General features: G+C 39.2%; 1 protein-coding gene across 1 annotated transcript in view; it reads right to left on the reverse strand.

Annotated features, from left to right (window-relative positions):
- LIMCH1 (LIM and calponin homology domains 1) overlaps window positions 1-21,003 on the reverse strand; it is a 188,776-nt gene that overhangs the window by 71,374 nt on the left and 96,399 nt on the right. Inside the window, exons 4-6 of the mRNA XM_071432482.1 lie at window positions 8,916-9,022; window positions 5,922-5,952; window positions 2,826-2,936 (exon numbers count right to left, since the gene is read on the reverse strand). Coding sequence (XP_071288583.1) covers window positions 2,826-2,936; window positions 5,922-5,952; window positions 8,916-9,022 — 249 coding nt within the window. The remainder of the gene's footprint in view (window positions 1-2,825; window positions 2,937-5,921; window positions 5,953-8,915; window positions 9,023-21,003) is intronic.

Genomic DNA, 21,003 nt, shown 5'->3' on the forward strand with positions numbered 1-21,003 from the left:
AATCAACTATTCTCAATCTTTAGGCACACTTCCATTTTCCTAAATTACTGTATTTGAATGACATAGAACTGTTTAGCAGCCACAGGCACTTCAACTGGGCAAAAAGCCCCATCCTACATTCACTATCTCTCAGAGTTTGAAATCAGTCCAATTGTGAACTAATGAGTTCTGCAGTACTTACTTTCAATGGCCTGTTTATGTTAATTTTGCATGCTGCTCACTAGGAATTAGGAGGCAGGCACCAGGACAGGATCCTAGACTTCTGTAAACATGTTCTTTACAGCTTTTCCCTTGGCAAAGACACTCTCACAACACAATGCCGTCACACAGACGGGTGCTCGTCCTGCCTTGAGCAAACGTCATCTCCCAAATGCTATCAGTGGGAATGTGCTTATCTGTGGGACTGATAGCACCACGGCATGACACACCACAGTGCATTAGTCTTTCATCTTATCTAATTAAAAACACAGTATGCCACAGAGCAGCAGTTAAAGTGTGATTGCCAAATACAAGATGCATTTGTCCAGGAAGTTCCACCCACTGAATATAATCAAAAAGCCATTGATGTTTTGTCATTGGGAATTTCTAGTTTTAAAGTAAAGAAGAATGAGTACTCAAATAGTTAATGAAATCAAAAACAGAATAACATGAATTAAATTAGAAATTAATATACCCTTCAGCACGAGAAGTAGAAAAAGATGAGTCCAAGACAACATACATCAGAGCTGTCTTTTGATTTGCTTATTAAAAAAGGAGGGCAGAGAGGATTTACAACAGAAAAACTAAACCACACTGAATTTATGGTCGATTTAGTTATTAGACTCTGTGGAAAAAACGCCAGTAGAGAATGTGATAAAGTGCCTTTTCATCACTTGAGCTCAGCTATAAAGAACATCAGAGTGTTGCACAGCATGATTAACATGTTATATTTTACAATCAAATCCTCTTCAAAAGCAGTAACATACAAACCCACAATTGCCAGTGGGAAATACTGCAGGGATACAAGAGTAGGGACATGGTAAAAGAAGTCACCAGCAGCCGTCACAGCAGCATCACCCTAAATAAGATTTTCAGGACTGCAAAATGCTCTGTTTATGCATTAAAGGCATATATAGCTTTCAGTTCTTATGAGACCTCTACTCTGCTCCCAGCTCCAACATTTGCAACAAATCAAGTATCAGCCTCTTGCTTATGTCCTTAATTTGCAGCACTCCACAATGCCCAGCCAGGCACTTCACAACCACCAGCTCTCTGGAGAATGCTTCCTTTTGCCCCTAGCCTATTTCATGCCACAAAAGGGTTCAAGAAAGGACCTCCAAAATGCTCTAGTGATTACTTTGATGGGTAAATATCACCTGGAAAAAGCAGAGCCTTGTGGTGTGAGATTAAACATTAAAAAAAAATATATATGATACCATGCAGCACTAACATTGTGGCTACCTGCACTTTGGCAATTTTTCTGTACTAGCTCCCTTTTTTGGGTTTGTTTCACTGTTCAGACCCTTTGGAGTGCAAACTGCTCTCTCCCCACATCTTCTACTTGTAAAAAACTCAACTACTAACTTCATCTTTTTTATTGCTCAGACTCAGTCATATCACTCATGAGTCCCAAAGTCCCAAGTGATAAGCACAGGTCATTAAAATGAAAACTAAAATAAACTTCTCCAGAGAAGCAGGATGTTCTCTTTTCTTCTCCATTTTCACCTGCTTGTTCTGAAGAAGTGGGCTCACAAACAGGAATTGTGCCCATCTAGTTAAGGTTCTCTGGTCACACCAGGGTGTAGGAGCTGCTATCAGTCAGACAAGCATTTCTTCCTCTCCAGTGGTTCTGGCCCTGTGAGATCCCAGAATGAAGACCTGCAGCCGGTACAGTTGCAGCAGCACAGATTTGAAGGACAATTTAAGTCCAGAGAGTCTCCCATGGTCCCCAAATCCTACTGCCTGTGATGACATGGCCATTACCTGTGGTGGGGAGGGAATAGCAGGCACAAGGCTCTTTGTGGATGCAGAATGTGTCTGCACAGCCTTTCCTGAGCACTATGTCCAACATACGTGGTGCCAGCACATAGTGCTCCCAATCTTCTTCCACACTAGCTCCTTGCCCCTTCCATCCCAAAGAAAGGCAGGTTTGGTTATCAGTGCTAACCATCAGCATTAGCCATGAGGTTAAGTGTCTGATGTCAAGGTTCAGGGCATGCTAGAATGCTCAACCAAAAATCCTCAAACCGCCCTGCAGCAATCACAACTTTTCTCTTCCAACAGAGAACAGTTCATCATAAACCACCAAATAGGATTTCAACCAGAATTTAGAGCTTGGAAAAAACAGATTTATCCTAACTATGCCTTTGGTGAAACATAATCTCCTTCTCCTCCGCTCCAGCTTTATTTAGATCCTTTGGTTTGATGTTTTATGTTGCAACAAAAAACCAAAAAAGCTGCCCATGAGACTGAATGTTTTAAAGAAGAAAAAAATTATGTTTTTGTGAGTCCTACCATGTTACTTTTGAATCTCAGCTCTTCTAGCTAAAACTTCTGTCATAAATGAAAATCAAACCAAAACACATGGAAATTAAGATGAAAGAGCAACATGACAATTCTAAAGCCCTATTTGACATCACTTGCTGCATCACTGATGCCACCACAAAGCTGTCTGCCAAAGTGGTTTTCAGTTTGGTAGAATCAGAAACATTTTTGATGTTAGTAGAGGCTTACTAAGGAATTTGCACTCCAGCCCCCCTTCTCCCATATTTAGAAAGAAACAGTTTTTTTATGAGAGCAATAAGTTTGAAGTAAATTTCCATTCCCAAAACATAACAAAAAGATACCTTTCTCATTTGCGCCAGGAAGCCTTCAAACTCCTTCAGATTCAGGGTTGATCCACTATATGATGTACAGCTGTTTGCTGCTTTCCCTAGCCAATAAATGGTGACTAATACCTGCAGAAGTTAATAAGAATTAATTTCATCTACATCCATCTACACAGTCCTGTAGCTAGATTGACTTCCCTGCAGCATCCCTCATTTATTCTAAGCTGCACAGCAGCACAAGATTTTTTATAAATCAGAACTGAAAGGGAAGTGTCTGTCAAAGGTTAAACATAAATACATCAGGCAACTGTGAAAGTTTAAACAGTCCTAAAAATATGTAACTTAACATATTATCTCCCTGTTATTTTAATTAAAAATAATAAAAGTGTTATGTCTGCCTGGAAAAACAAACAGAAAATATGGAACTGAGTAGAACAACTACACAAAGAGACTTGAAACTTCTAGAAGGCACACATAAATACATTTGTTTTTAAATTCAATACAAAAAACTCCCTAAAGACTGCTAATATTAGTAGTCATTAATGCAAACTATTCAGACCAAGGTAATAAAAAAAGTATCTAGAATGTCTGCCTGCCTAAAAGCATCTCGAATGTGTCTATTTCAAGGACAGAAAAGGGAGTCCCATTTTTAATCACCTTAATGTAAGTAACCAGATGACACAGGAACATTTATTTCCAGGCTTCTGCTAGTTTAAGAATTTCTTAGCCCAAGATTAATCAAAAGCCATGAGCATCTTGTCATTTCTATCAGAGTACAGCATAAAAGTCAGTGATTTCATTCAAGTTCTGACTTCATATCTCTCCATAACTCAAAAATCCCTTCAAAACTGGTGAGGGAAAAGGACCAAGAATTACTCTTGCAAGTAGCAAAGATATCTGACTTGACACTTCTGGTGTTGTACTTGTTTTAGAAAATGAGAAATTAAGATGCTTAGGATGGTCAAATCCAATACATACAAAAATGCTGACATTTACACCATGCAAGGAAAGGCCTTTTCTGCACCACATGTCTCCACTTAGAGCAATGTCTTTAATGATACCTGTGCAGCAGCTATTTGGACTGGAAACTGCTCATCAAAGGCAATTAAATTCAGTGTTTTGCACTGGTTAAAAATGACAAACCATCACCCTAGAACTTAGGGCTTTTTCTCATTTAATGTTCATTATTTTGGCATATTCCATGACATTGCAAAGTATTTAACTGCAGATTAAACAGGAAATATTTTGATGTGGAAAAGAGATGCAGCCAATAATAAATAATAGTTGTCATTAACTGTATAAAAAAAATTCATAAACTGAAATACAGTATTTTATGCTTTGATTGGACAGGGCCACATACTTCATGCTATATAGTGAACTAAAGGAAACAAGACTAGCAGAAATCCCAAAGTGGGGGTCTATTCCACTGGGAGCAGACATCTCTTGGACTCTTCTTCCCTAAAACATGTATCCACATTACTTCTCAGCAACATGCTAGACTAGACTTTTCTTATCAACTTGCACTAGCATCTTCATTTTTCATTTAAGTGCAATGTCCAAAATTATGCAGCACTGCAGCTGAGGCCCTGTCAGAAAAGGATACATCATACAGACCTTCTGTTTAACAACTGTGCTACATAATGTACAATATGTATTTTATATATAAATAAAGTTTATATTTTTCTTTAGTTTAAAAGTAGTATACATATCATGAAATACTGAGGAAAATTTTTAATGAAGTTCAAAAACTTTTGCCTTTTTAAAAATTACATCGAAATCTATATTACTGGGCTGAACAAAAGGAGGTGGTGTTGCTAGTCCTGATTTTTTTTGTCTTGAAACAACCTTTATCTGAACTGTTTTCCTTCAACCAACACCACTTGACAAATTTAATGCAAAAAAGTCTTACAGTATATGTTCTCAAGTTAAATGAAAACATTTGCAAATAACAGTGTTTCTAGTAACCAGGGAACTGCCATTGAGTTCATTGATGAAGGTTATGGTATTTTGGGGTTTTTTATTTATTTCTGCTAGCATTTAATCACTTTCTCTTTTTTTCCTCTCTTTATTTGGAAAAAAACGCAGAAAATTTCACATTTGCAAGCAATTCCAGCTGGCTGCCAGCTGAGGCTGCAGGATCATGCACCTGGAAAGCATATATTGCCTGCAAGCACATTATGGAGGATACTTTTGAAACTCCACCTTTAAAGCAACACATCTGTACAAAGATGTTTAGCCAGTGCCCACAAAGAGTGTTAAAATACCAAAGCTGAATTCTTCCCCTAAAAGTCTGTGTGCTGGTTGCAGAAGATACTACTCTACTGATGATGGGAAAGACAGGATGAAACAATTTGGGGGAGGGGTGGTTTTGGTGTTCTTTGGGTTTTTGTTTCTTTTACCTCCAGTCATGCAAGTTATAATTACTGGTTTTCAAAGTTATTAAAAAAGATCTTGGCATTTCCTATCAGGATATTGGGATGTGAGCCAAACAAAAATTATACCAGTTTACAGCTAACTAAGGACAGACAGCGTGCTAGGCTTTAAACTGAGACCAGCAAAGTTTAGACATTTTCTTTCCTAGTTAACAAGCACAGGATCCAACACCATTTCCCTTAATTTAAATTAAGAGGAAATTGAAGCTAAATGGAAATAGCCTTTCTGGGGAAGCACTAATTTATTTGGAAGAACAATGAGAAAGCTAGCAAATCTCATAGTAAGGCCTTGCATCCCAATTTAATGACCATTTTGCTTCATTTTAAATGCTTTGTGCAACTGTACTCTATGCCTATATATTTGGGAAGGGCTACAGAAGTGTGGCTTCATGGTCATATCAGACCATTCCCAGCAAGCACCACACTGGACAGCACAGAAATCACTTGGTTTATCACTCATCTAAGAGCATCTAAGAAGAGACAAATGTCTCCATTTTATTTCTTTTGTAAGGCTGCTTTGCCATAGCTGCTCTACCTAAATTTCCAGCAGAACCCAGTTAGGTTTGTATTCAGAGGGACTTTTCAGCAATAGTCATGTACTCAGTTTTTACTGACATAATCTTGATCAGGCCAGTAACAGGATTAACCAGACAAAAACAAAAACTCCAAATGATGTACTTACATTTTTCAGCTTCCTACTATAGTCAATGTTCCTGGTTGCACACACAAACACATGCAAAGATAAGAAAAAAAAAGGAAAAAAAATCAGAAAGTAGACATACTTTCCAAGAGGCTGTATGCAGCAGATCACATTTTCCCTAACAAAAGCCTGCTGAATGCTTCTGCTGTCTGGAAATACATGAAAGCTAAGAAGATGTAGTTCACACATTCATTTATTCATAGCATGGGAGTATTTTGTCACCATTATTTCAATCATTAAATTGGAATTCTGGAAGTACAAGAAGAAAATGTGTTTATAATGCTCCCACAGTAAAGTAGGACAATGCCAAAATATTTCCTTTAAACAGAGTTGCTGATTTCTTTAAAAAGGAAGACAAAAGTCCTCACTGCTAAAATACATTCTGCAGTTATCCAACAGTCAGATTCTGCTCTGCAACCCATACAGATTCTGGAAGCAACTGAACAAGCATAAGAGGCATCAGCAAACATTAAGGAAATATTGCAGGTGCTTCTGTGAAAACAAACATTACAAAGAACAAAGTGAATGGATGAAGCAACAAAGACCCTGCCATTTAGAACAGAATGTGCCATGGAAAACATTTATTTTTTAAACGTATACTTGAGCACTCAGACTGAACAATGGCATCATCCTTCTCAATTCATTTTTTTCTCTTATGTTCATGGAAGAGTGGCAGTTTTATGTTAAAAACAAGGTACAAAGTTTGTGCAAACATAAACAACATTTCAAAATTCAGCAAAGAAAGCATAAAAAAGAGAAGGAAATACATATATTTAGGTGCTAAAACCTACATAAGACTATTTGAGATTTAGTAAAGATTGTGTCCTGATTATTTACAGTGGAATTGTCTACTACTCTAACAGTAAGACCATTCCATCATTAAAGTTTATCTGGCAAAACCAAAAATAAATATACTCAAATCTGTTAGAACAATAAAAGTCTAAATATAGGCAATGGTAAACAAAGTATTTTTGATATCTTTTTAAGCCAAAATTTTGTCCACTAATACCCACACAATATGAAAAATAGAATAGTCCTGGTTTTTTCTTAGTAAAATAACAGTGGGAAAGAGACTTGCTTAACTAGTCACAAAAAAATTCCTTACAGCATTAGCTCATAACTTTTATAAGCAGAATGATCCAAAAAATAGATCTAATACATGCCTCAATTAACATCTGTATGGAAAAAAAAGGCAAAATGTGATTATCTTAATCATGTGCAATATTGTCATACTCATCCTTTACCACAAATAATATTTTCACCACGTATAAAAAAAATCATGCAAAAATCTTCAAAGAGGGAAAAAATCACCTTCATGCTTTGGGAACTAGCTAGCAGAATGCAGCTTTCAACATATTTCTCTAAAACAGTCATGGACTTGGCTTGTACACCTCAACTCAGTTACTCAGTGTGAACTTGGACAGTGCTAGGAAAACATTTGGCTCATTTCCACAGCTGCTTTCTCTGAAGCCCTCATATGCAGTGGAGGCCCAGGCCAGCTCTGCAGGGTTTATGATGCCAGGTTTAACTTGGTGACAGCTTTGCTTTGAGCTCCACCCCAGTCAAAGCCTCTCAACCTGCCTCCACCAAGGTACTCCATCTATCCTCAACCCCAAAAGATGAAAGTTTTTTATCAAAAAGACACTTCCTCTCTGGTTTCATATGGAGATTAGGGTTTTATATGAAGATTATGGATTGTTTTGCAACTCTCTCCAGTCAATCATCATGATGATTTTACAGCACATCATGAAGAACCCATTTTATCAAAGTATTATCAGATTTAGAAGAAATACATGACATAGTCTCCACTCACTGCCATGTAGAGGGCAAGAAGAACCTCATGTTAGAGCCAGAAACTTGGGAAGGAGCAAAAAATGGCATACCTTAAAACAAGGACACCGGCCAATTTGATTTTCAGAGCCTTTGAATTTTCCCAGACAGTGCCTGAATACCATGAAAACTTGCCCAGCTTCAGTTGCCAGAAAGGAATAAAAAAAATGCTACTGAAATTTAGTAAATTGTTTCCATATGCTTCTCTAAAATAGATAGGTCTGATCAGGATTTCATTAGTGATCTTTTCGGCCAAATGAAATTAGACCATTCAATCAACTCAGCAGCATTTGCTTGTCTGTAGAGCAACAACTTCTGTTATAACTGTAACATGACATGATAGACTGAAAACTTTCAGGAAAACTTTCAAATACCAATTTAGAAGTTAAGAAACACTGATTATAAATTTTTTAAATTTTATGAAAGTGTGGGGTGGTTTTGCTTTTAAAAGGTGGGAGGCCTGCACAATTTGTGTGATAGTGGGTGTGAGGTTTTGGTGAAAAACTATCTAAATTGTGGCATTTCCAGTTCTCACAGACTTCCTCAGTCCAATTACTGCATGTCTCAAGCTACAGCTCTTGCAGGGAAGTGAAGAGACCATGCTTATGCATCTCATAGAATCTGAGGGGCCTCTAACTGTCCTATATTTCACCATCAGAACAATTCAATCTGACATAGCAGAACTGTGACTTCTTTTCCACCAGACTACAATATTTTATGAGCTGGACAGACAAAAAAAGAATATCATCAATTTAGATTAGGAAAACCCCTAAGTCCCTCAGAATCTCATTGTCTAAGACAGGATTTTCACAAAATCACTGAATAAACGGAGTTGGAAGGGACCCACAAGGCCCATCAAGTCCAACTCCTAGGCCTGCACATCCCCAAGAGTCACATCATGGGCCAGAGAGCATTTTCCAAGTGCTGTCCTATTTTGCAGAGCTGTGGTTGATGTCTCTGGCACAAAACCTGTTGAATAGAACAATCTATCCATCCCAACATGGAACGTTCCCCAAACTTCTGCTTCCTATCTGCCTTTAACTAATTACAGTTCTATAACCTTTTTGCTCATTCTTAAATATTTACTATTGCATCACATGCACCTGAGGCTGTAACGTGCTAGTCACAAACTACTGTTGTACTTACTTGATGGTTACTCTGTTTGATGTGTCCTGCAGATCACCAGGATCAAAAAGCTGAGATTCTTTAAGTCCCAGTTCTTTGCAGCCTCTTAAGAATAATATGATATTATCCTGAAAAGAGACAAAAACCATAAAATCTCAACACTTTAAGCTCTCCTTTACTAAAAAAAAAATCTTACCAGTCCAACTTCTCCCTAATTCAGTAACTGCTCATGAACAGTCGTACCATTAGCTAAATGAAGAACCAAAGATATTTCCAGTCACATAGTTTAAGAGGTCAGTGTAGATTTTGTTTGAAAACCACATATGTATGAAACTTTTTTCTTCTTCTTTTTTCCAAGATATACAACTACAACAAGCTTGTTGACTTCTTTTCAAACACAGATGCTGGCAACTTTTTTAACTGGAAAAGGCCCACTGATTTCTCCACCTACTGCTGGAGGCTGCCTCACAACCTCAGCATGTTACAGAGTAGAAAATCAGGATTTTTGAAGGGAGCAGGAAGAGTAGATGCGAAAAAGCCTGCCACCATTGAAGCGAGCAAATTGTTCAGAAAACACTTTGCATGTTAGCTATGAGCAAGCCAGTTAACACAACTGTTCTCTTGCCTCTCCAAAGGAAACTAATCAGAAGCCACTGAGAAAAGAGATAGGTGCTTTCTCCTGAAATAAAAACCTTGAAGCTGCACTTCACATGGCCACTGTTTCTAAGAAGAAACAACACCCAATTTTGTAACACTTCTTATGGAGGATTTACTCTTTGCAAAGTGTAAAAATTAAAAGTCAATAACTAAGAAAGGCTAAGTAAAAACTGATCTGTCTCTTTCAAACCAAGTCCAAGTGATGACACTTCAGTTTGCAACAAGGAGATTGAATCTGCATGTGTGCATATACAGTTAATACAGGTTTTGTACATGTGCATGTACACCACACCCCTGTTTCAGAACCAGTGAATATGTTTTACAGGGATAAATCTTGCAGCTAGTAGAGAATAATTTTTTTGATATATACATTTCTAGACCAGCAACTGCAATGGTAGATGACAAGTAAAGATAAAACGTACAGCTTGATATTCTTTGAGGAATCTCATCTCAAACCTAAAGCTAACCTGCCACATGAAGAATCACAGAGGAGCAGAACCACAGCATGTGGTGGAGACCTGTTTTCATAAAAACTAGGAAGCAGAGGAGCCTGGTGGTGTTCAGCTCTTACCCACTCTGCATGACAGAGCAGGATTGGTGAGCAGGGCTCTCCCACATCTTTTGGCTCCAAGGCTCCCAGCCTTTCTTGGGGCTCAGGAGAGCAGCCCTGTTTGTTCTGCAAGCAGCATGCAAATCGCCGTGGCTCTCTGCATGCCAACACTCTCAACACAAAGCTCACCAGCCACACCACAGAAAACAGAGACTTGGAAATTCAGAGTTGTTAAAATCTCCCTTTCTTCCCTGGCTGAAACTTAACAGCTCTGGAGGGGAGCCAGGGGGGGAAGGAACAGCAGTTGAGAGAGCAGAGAACCCATAACCCAGAGAGACAGCATCATTCATGACATGAAAAGATGCCTGTAAAGTTTTCCATCTGGCTTACTGTTTGCATTATAATTTTTCCAACTGCATCATGAATAACTCTTATGTTTAGTCTTTGATGGAGGACAGTCCTGGTCACTCTCAAATGGCTTGTGGAGCAATGCATAAATCTAATATATCAAATAAAAATGCAAAAGCATTCAAAAAAAGTTCCTAACAGCATTTCCAAATTTAACAAAAAATATACTGGACATAGAGATCATAGTAACCTAATAGACTTAGAAAACAATCAAAGGAGGAGGAATGCTGAAGATAACTAATTGCATCCATCTTTATGCCAGAAGCTGATTTCTGAGTTATGATAAGCAGTAACAAAAATACCAGTTATTTGGCAGCCACATAATTTGGAAACTTGGTTCTTCCGCTGATGAACAAATGCCTGCTTCTCAAAAGTCAGTGTCATCTACTCCTGTTGGCTTCATGCTTTTATTTTGATGGTCATAATATGAATAATGTTTGGCAAGTCACTAACACCCAAACAACTCCTCAGAAAGCTGGTATCTTGTGTGGGCACAAATAACCACATGTGCCAACAAGATGCAATCAGTGAGCCCTGAAAGAAGCTTCTGCTAAAAATCTCATATTTTTTACTTCCCAATGGTTCTAAAAATGGCACTTGTTTAAAAGGATTGAAGAAAAATCCAACAAAGAGAGTGCTTTCAAGTGATATATTTACTCAAGGATACCTGCCTAGGCTGCCTAACCCCAAGCCAAAAAATGTATCCCATACTACTGCAAAACTAAACTTTTCCTGGTTTGCTCTAGTACAGATGAAATTCACATTTGTTAGTTCCATTGAGTCACTAGAGAAAAGCACTCCTAAGCCACTAAAGGGAGAAAGGAGTCTTAAAGTTAAGACCCAGCTCCCAGCAAAGCTTTCTCTCAGGATTACTACACCTTGCATTGACCAGGTCCTGATTTCTTCGGTTCTCAGAAAATGTTGCTTTTATCTTTCAACAGGATTTATTGTTCAGTGTCTGTTAGCTGAAATTATGCACTTTTTGTCAAAAAACGCCAGTCTTTGTCATTGCTCAAGAAACTGAAGAATGCAGAAAAAACAGGTTTACAAGTAGCAAGATATAAAAACCATTCTTACTTTAAATGGGTGACTGAAAAGAAACATTTAATGTGCCTGCCCAGCTCCTTACAACTTGGCAGAGTTAAATAGGTCATGCAAATGGGTCACACTGCAGTGGCAAGGATCTCAGGGTGGCCAGCTGCTGTGCCTCAGCTAACAGAGTGCTATCTTTTACAGTGGTCTCAGAAGACACTCAACAAGAATTTGGTCCCTCTGGCAGCCCCTACAAGGCACTATCACACAATGTCCTCAGTTCCTTAAATGGAGATGATACTGCTTTTCTCTCAGCCATTACTTTCTGCAGCTGCAGTGTTGGAGTAGACAGAGTATTGGTCATTTGCTCAGCACATCATTTCCTACAGCCCCAGAGGACCTGCAACTGTCTCTTGCTGGCTCCTCTTGGTTTTATCCCACACCACTGTATAATCAAAAATCATCTTCTGGCTTTTGTCCTTCATACACATAGAGGAAGAAAAAGCTGATAGGTTACAGCCCAAATTTATTTTGCAAATTTTCTCTGTCATTTTAATATATAAAATTTTATATCCATAAATATCTATATTTATATAGATCTATAAGTTATACATCTGTAACCTATAGATATCACAGCTATACAATTTTATCTATGCTTAATCTGTAAAATGACAGAAAGTCTAAATAGGCTGTATAGAGAAGATAAATACTTCAGTGTGGGGAGAGACATAGGATACACTGATAGGTTAAATGCCAAGCCTTTTCTGCTTGCATCAGCAGAGTCCTGACAGTTACTGTTACATCAGCACTACAGGCAATGTCATTTACTTGTAAGTACTGAAAACCAAAAATTATTAATGTAAATGTTTCACCATACTGAATTTCAGAAACAAAAAATTAACCAACACAAAACTGCAAGCTCCCAGGCAAGCCAGCCATGAACCAGTAAGAAGGGTCATGACAGATAAGGGTGCAGAGCACCGACTCCCTGAGAACTTAGTCAGAAGGATGCATGGGAAGGAAGGGAAAAATGCTCCTTCTCTCACAACTGCATTTCAACACCATCACCTTTTCATCCTTTCTGGTGTGTAATCTGACAGACTCACCACTACAAAATCACCTTGCCAGGACAATCATCTGAAGGTAATGCAGAGAGAGTAGGTGGCAGAGGGGTTACGCCTTTATGAAGGTGGAGGGAGGGAATAGGGGAGAGGGAAAAGTCAACAGACTACTCACTTCTAATTTTTTTTTGTTTTAATCAGAGTGTTATAAATATGAAAAAATATTCACTGTATAGCATTAAGTGATTTTCCTCATGCACAAAGCGGAGCACAAAATCCTGAACGCTGTAAAAAACTCCCAGAAATTGGCAGTCGAGCAGAACAGACACCCTGGAAAGCCACTGCAAATTCACACAGTAGCACTGCCAACACACAAGATAGTTCAAGCTAGCGAGAATCAAATATTCACAGCAGGCAAATTCTCTCCATAGGATCTGCTGATCAGATGCAATGGCAAACAGCTTGAATTTGGCCCACTTCCATTCCTTTCATCCGCCACAATACATACAAAACAGTCTCACTGTATTCTCACTGCAAATCCATTCTACAGCTTAGCACTGCGGAGCCATCGTTTGTCACATGTGCTACTGCATGGCCCGTATGAGATATTCAGATAAACTTGGGGAAAATAAAAGCAAGCCAAGCTGTATATCTGCCCAGAGTACTGAATAAAATACCAAATATATGCCACTTCTGCAAGCTGAAGATATTATTAGCTGCCAGTAGCACTACTCTGTTTTGCAGGACAGCTGCAGACAAACAGGTGGCCTTTTTCATTTCTGGAATGCTGATATTTTCCCTGCTCCAGAATAAATGAGAAGAGCACTAAAATTAAAAATTTCCAAACTGTTTTTCTGAGAAGTTTCCAATAGACTCTCAAAAGCTTTTTGTTTGGTCTCAACATTTCTTCCTAATTCCCTTATTTTTCCATTTTAAGTAAGTAGTGGTGATAATTTATCTATATAAAAGCAGTGGATCTTGCCTGATTCACAGGTTCATTGAAATACTGGAATTTTCAGTTCAAGTCCACCAGGAAAAATCTTCTATAAGAAGGACTGGGAACTTTTCATATATATATATATGTATATATAGGAAAAAAATCAATCTATATATATACATATATATGTATGCATATATATATAAGGGGAAAGAGAGAGGTACACACACATATGTACATATGCATTACTATTTCTCCAAGATGCTTTTCTGTGTATGTTTAACTATATACATATCTTTAACAATATGTATGTGTGTGTGAGTGTATATGTGTTTTACTATTCATCCAATATGCTTTGCTGTATATATCTAGCAAAACTACATAAAAGACTGTTTTCTGTGGCAAACCCCAAATCAGTAGATTTGGAAGGAAATGGATCATAGTTAGGATACATTCACTCAGAAGCTGAGGATGGTTAATCTCCAGAAGAGGAAGGCTGACAGTGCACCAGAATTGAAGGGGAGAACAGAAGAGAAAGGGGAGACAGGGATGCTCACATCCCCAAAGGATTCTGGCACATAATAGCCTCACTCACAAAAATTAAATCCTAGTGGGGGAAAAAAAACCCCAAACATACAAACAAACAAAAAAAATCCAAAACCAAAAAACAAACAGTCAAAAAACCAACCAAAAAAACACCATAAAGAGATGATCCCTGGGAGCAGGGAGGGGAAGCAGGACTTACCAGCCCGTCAGCCGGACCGACCCTGGCCTCCCCCGGGCCGCGACCCCGCGGCGGGGCGGCAGCGGGCCAGGGCAGCCGCAGCCCCGGATGCGCCCGCACCCACCCGGCGCGGAGGGAGGGAGGGAGGGCAGCGCTGGGTGCGGATCGTGCGAGCGCACAGGCAAGGGGCAGGAGCGGAGAACAAACACCGCCATGATCAGACTGCATCAGCAGGAGCAGGATCACCGCGCGGGCACGGCGCTGCCCGGCTCCACAGGTAGAACCTTCCAGCGCACCCCAGAGAGGCTGGTGAAGGAAGCCAGGAAGCCCAGCCTTCTTCTGCTTCTTTTTGGGCAGCCAAGAAGGAAAATATGTGTCTCCTTCAATAACAGTCCGGCTTTCTTGTCAGAAAGGCAAAAAACACCTTTAAAATGGTGTGAAGAAATGGGCCAGTTGGTACTGTAGTTAAACTACACAAAACACACCAGAAACCACAAACGTAATTGAATTACCTTCACATAATATCTAAGTCTGCCTGAAGATAAAAATAAAGAATCATAAAATCATCAAGGTTGGAAAAGACCTTCAAGATCATCCAGTCCAACCATCCACCCAGCAGTACCTCTGCGATCCCTGAACCACATCACCCAGTGTCAGATCCAGATGCCTCTTGAACACCTTCAGGGATGTGATTCCACCACATCCATGGGCAACCTATTCCAATGCCTGATTATCCTACAGTGATTTTTTTTTTCTCTAATACCCAGTCTGAATGTCCCCTGTCTCACCTTAAAGTCATGTCCTTTAGTCCTCTCACTGTAGGCACAGCAGAAGAGACCAGCCCCCACCTCACTACAACCTCTTTTTGTGAGCTTACAGAGAGCAGTGAGGTCCACCATGAGCCTCCTCTTCTCCAGGCTAAACAACCCCAGCTCCTTTTGGGTGTCTCAGTACCTGACTCCAAAGGTAACTTAGCTGGAAGTGCCAAGGTGCTTAGATCCTGTTGCTCCCAGCCAGGCTTGCTAGGGTAAAAATCTACAAGTGCCTAGAGCAAGAAGATAGTGCACAACTTTGATGCTGCTATTGATTGTATAAAAACTTATAATTTTTCAATAATGTGGATGGAAGCTGAGCAAAGGAGAGAACATGAGCAAGAGCAAACTTCAACCCAACAGGCAAAAGCAAACCACGAGAGGGTGGGAGGAGTGCACAGAGCATGAGTACAAGGCTGACCCTATGACTTCACTAGTGAAGCAGGTCCTGATATCACCCCTTGCTACATCAGGTCATTATCCCAGAAGGCATGAATTAAACATTTAAACAAATGGGGACTCAGTCAACTTCCATGTCTTTGGGGGAGAGAGCAGATGATGATCAGATGATGTGAACTCCCTTAGATTTGCCAAACCCAAGATACACCCTAAAGATGACTTTGTTTACAGCACTGAATACAGAACATAGGCAGGCAGGGAAAAACCCAAACATTTCCAGGCTATTCACTAGCTCTGATGCTGATGAAATCACAGGCAGATGTCAAACAGATGTTTGATTTTGCCAGGTCATGAAGAGGGGATGCCTATCTGATGCCATATTCTATGGTAACAGCCCCACTATGGCCAAGGAAGAGGATAACATTTCCTTTCCACCCCTTCTCTGCCATTCGCTCCCTCAGCTTTTTAATACCAGATGATAGTGTTTGGCTTGTGAGGGATTTGGTCTCAGTTTTATGACTTCTTCTGTTATCCACCTTTTTTTTTTTTTTTGTGCATGAAAGAAGTTTACAAAGAGCAGGGTTAAAAACAAGTTCTCATACAGTGAATTGTAGTGAAGCACTCCTAGAAACCACTGGGAATTCACCTTGAAAATCCAGAGCCAGAGGGGTAAAACCACAAAACCAGCAAAAACATAAAGCATGGCTCCTTTTGTGGTGATGGAAAGGACTTATCTCACTCTGCCTTCTTGGTGAAGCCATGAAGTGGGTCAATAGAAAAGTTATGTCAGAGTGTGTTGGGGAAAGAGCTACAAAAGAGTCAAGAATGAAAGAAGCTTCACAACATCATGCTCTGAGGGCAACCTGAGCTCCCATCTGTGGCAGCTACTTTTTCTCCATCCTCCTGGCAATAGCTGTACTGTCTGTCTGAAGAAGAGGAAGAAAGGTCCTACAGATAAATTTGACCTTCATTTGCACTCACATTATGAGTGCAGAATATGACTAACCTAAACACAGATCTCTAGAGTTTCAACCCTGAAACCACAGCTAGTGCCGCAATGGTTCTGTCAGAACATCCTCTGGGGAAACTGGTCACTTTCCTTTCTCAGCACATCCCTGCAGCTGTTGTCCCCACAAATGAGGTCTACAGCAAAATATAAAAATGGGCAAGAAAGTCACAACTAACTTTAGGAGACAAGCTGTTTCCTAAGTTTGGTTTGTTTGAATAGACCCAAAGTGTCAAGAAAAGTACAGAGTCTGACTATGGATTTATAAGTACTTAAAAGACAGCCATCCCAAACAAACTGCTTAAAGAAAACAAAAATACATGGACTTCAAATCTAAAGTTCTAAGTCATAAGAACCACTACACCAGATATTGTGGGAATAAAATTTAGGTAAAGGAGATCACCAAAGAAATTAACCTGAGCATTAAATGTGGGAGAGTAATTTTTTTTTGCTAGACATAGTGTTAAAGCCTATCACTCTGCATACAAAAAAAACCCCAAACCCATAGATAAATAAAGCTGAATTACCTCATGAGCAATACACCCAAAAGGTAAAGCCCTAGGGTAGTCCAAAGGAGTGCCACAAACAGCTTAATCTCCAACACAAGTCCTTCATGTGTTACATATGGTCATCAATTAAACCAAGCAGTGCTGAATAAACCTGTGCCTTTCCAGACTGCTGTCAGGGCAATTGTGTGTTAAGCCATGGCACAACACATACTTTTAAAAAAGTATTTATGTGTTTCTACTAAGAGGGGTACTTTGGTGGTAAAGATGATTACCTATGCAAAGCAAATATGTGTGCTAAGATTTATTCCATTTTTTCCTTAGTTATACTAGCAAGTCTACAAAAGATAATACCTTTTTTTTTTACATAACCTTCCTTCTTTTCTCTGCCTGCAGAGTCCAAGCTTCATGGGATCCCTTTGATCACATTTGATATCCCAGGGCACTGATACCCAACACCTGCTTTCTATATTTTGACTTGACTGTAGAGAAAATAACCTTGTTTTCCAGGAAGAGCAGTGTTGACTCTTCAAGGGACTCAGCTCCAGGAAATCATCAGATAAAAAAAAAACCCTTTGGGATGGAGTGGGTCTTGCAGAGAAGAAAATGAGGAAAATTCTTTGCATCATGAGCCTGTCCACCTGAAAAGGTGTGTCTGATTGTATTTTTAATTATCTGACCAGCATCCTCTATTATAAACCAGTACAGGTAACACAAAGCATAATCAGTGCCTCTGCATGCAGCTTCAGAGGTTACTACCTTAAAAATACTTCTCAAGCTGTGATCCCTACTGATTGCTTTTATTTTTTCACTGTCACTACATCCAAAGCAGATGGCAAGGACAAAAAAATAAAGGAAACAGAAATGAGCAATACTGAGAATTATACATAATGCTTTCCTGATACACAAGAACCTGATTAATTAGAGACACAAAACTGTGTTGGAGGTATAATCTCAATTCTTACCTTCCCCATGTAATTTATCAGCTGTCTTCCTAATCAGGCACAGAAGCAGATTTCATCACAATTGTAAAATCCCCAAAATACAAGGTTTTAATGAAAATATGTGCATGATTAACATAATCTGAAGTTTTGTGACATCCAGTTATATTGGGCCAGCTGAGCATTCAGGGCTAGAGAACAGCTGAAATTTTCTGAAGTTTATTTTTAAGGTCTGAAATTGTAAAGGTACAAAAGAAATCAGTACCTAAAATTAAAATCAATACGACATCAAACCTCTAAAACTGAATGTATGACCACCACCTGGCAGCCTCAACACTTTTTCTAATTGCAGTAACTACTCACTTCTAGCATGACTTTACTTTCTTGCCCTTTTCTTTTACACGGTATGTTCCCTTTTGGTTAGTATATTAAGCAAAGCTATCTTCCATTTAAAGCCAGAAAATTGTAACACTTGTCAATATTTGGGCTTCTCTCAGTAGACTGCAATCCACCGCAGGGATCAGGACACTTTGCATCCTGAGCTGTTGGAGGGCCTCTCCATCCCTCTGTCCAAGTACAGCTGCTGTAGGTGGGCCTCAAAAGATGCAAGAAAGCTGCTTGTGGGGGCCAGGGGCCTGGCAGTAGCTGTTAAAATCTCTATTCCCCAAGGCAAACAGCAAAACAATGAAACTGCCAAGGAGGACTCATTCCTGGTCAGTTCATGACCTCTGCAAAAAAAAGCAACAAATTCCACTTCTCCTTTCAAATTAAACATCTACTCTTTATTGCCAAGGAATATGTTTTACTAATCTGTGGTGTTCAAGGTTTGATAAACACCAGAAATATTTTTGCTGCTGTTACACAATACCTGACATACATTTTCCCCCCACTCACAGCTTTGCATTTTCATGCCAACATTACATAAAACGTACTGGACTTTTTAAATGTACAGGTTGGGGTCTCCTTAAAACACTTCTAAAAGAAGCTGTTCAAGTCCAAAAACCACAATTTTTTTTAAAATTGGCTATTTCTACTGAATTAAGTTCCAGCACATTCCCCATGAAAAACCTACCTTGTTGGTTTTACTTCCACTAAAAAAAATAAATAGAAAGCTTTCATATTTAGGTGTCTAGAATTACTTTGGTGAGGAAAAGGAAAGGGAAATACATAATTTTTAATTTTCTGCAAGTGAATTTTACAGACAATCAAAGTATCTGTGCAAAAATATGCTCAATAGATCTGTGTCCATTTGTGACTTTGACCATATACAGTATAACAGCTTAAATTATTGAGTACTCCAATACTATATCCATGTATCTGATGTTTTTTTTCCCAGATATGAAAACATACATTTGGTGTCTAGATGGCACAGCCATAATTATGAGTGATCTTGAATATCTCCAGCTTTGGTAGGTTTTTTTTAATGGTAAATATTCATGGCAAGATGAACTATCCAATAGTCTGGCAATGATTTCTTTTCCACTCCTTTTCAACTATCAGTAAGCAGTCTCTAGATTCAAGAAATAGCATGACTATTTCTAAAGCTATTGTAACTGCAAACTTAGATTAACTACACAGTAGCCTACTTAAATTACTTAAATTGCTACTGTTCACTAAGTCTATAGTGATCATGAAAGCATGTCTTTGAAGAGGCATTTGGAAATCGGGATTCATGGATTACATCTGGAGGACAGTGTAATTTGCAGTTGGGAAGACTAAGCTTTCAGGACAAATGACATATAGTATGATAATATAATGTATTTAAGAAGCAGAATTTCCTTAAATTAATTGAATAAAATCAATGATTAAAGGAAGAGAGAATGAACAGAAGTCTTCTTCAATATGGTGCATTCCTAATTGCAAAGCATTTTTCCAGCTCTTTCACAATGTCTTTGGACAGCACAACAGAGAATGGGAAAGGATGTGTCCTCTTACAGGACTGAGATCCCTGCTGTTCAGTTTTCTTCTACATATTAGAGGTGTACTACTGCAACACTCTCTCCCCTCAGAATCCACAAAGCAACAAGGGCAGGAAGATGTGTTCACCACATGGATCACACCAGGTCTTTAGAAACAAGATCTAAGCAGTGAAGATGGCAGAAATAACTTGTATTGTTTGTTGGTGAAGGGAACAGTAAAGGAAAACAAATTGGCTATCACTGATAATTTATTCTTAAAACTTCAGTTAATACTCTACCCTCTGTCCTTGCCAGACCAGAGATAAATCTTTTGTTTGTTAAAAGAAAAGAGCCAATCATGCTTATAATTCAGCTTACCTGGGTATAACCAGTGGCTCCTGCTCACAACAGTCACAAATAAGGCCAGCAGAGATGTTCATGCATGATCAAACAACAAGCTTCCAACTCCTCACCTGTTAATTCTGAAAACTGTTTCAATTTAAAGCCACATAAAAAACACAATAAAACTTAGCTGATGAGACTGTATAAATGAAAATGGTAAATTTAACATAAATGTGATTTTTTCCTTTCCCCAGCAATGGGCCAGGACTCAGAGTTGATCAGAGAGAGGTACATCTAGGCAGAAGAACCAGTAGAGTCTAGCAAGATTATTATGCCAGGCATCAAAGACCATGAAAGCAGCTGTACTAGCTCCAGCACCAATAAGAAGCTGGCAGCAAATCAGCTGATTTAAAGCACTGCAGAGTCCCAATCCCCAGCCAGCTCACACCTCCAAACCACTCCCATAGATGCAGATTTCTGGAGAATGCAAATGTTACACATGGCTACCCAAAATCAGCTCAAGGCCAGCAGAACTTACTGGCTTTGGCAAGCACTTCTTCACTGCCTTTCCTAGTGACTAGGGAATACATTCATCATACACAGGGTGCCTTGCTTCAATGCACTGACCCAGCTAATGCTCAGCACTGTGCTGAAGCCAATCAGCCCTTAAATTTGGAGGCCCTACTGAGAGCTACCTGGGCTTTACAAGGTCAACAGATGCAGCCCCATCCAAAACAGGGGCTACAGAGCTATGCAACCACCTTAGGTGATGCAGGAATGCTATCATCTTATTACAAAAGTCCCATACCTTCTCAGTGATTGCTCATGGGCAGCTC

This window comes from Agelaius tricolor, unplaced genomic scaffold (genome assembly GCF_023055355.1).
Source record: "Agelaius tricolor isolate 1412-34295 unplaced genomic scaffold, bAgeTri1.0.p SCAF_8, whole genome shotgun sequence".
Taxonomy (NCBI): domain Eukaryota; kingdom Metazoa; phylum Chordata; class Aves; order Passeriformes; family Icteridae; genus Agelaius; species Agelaius tricolor.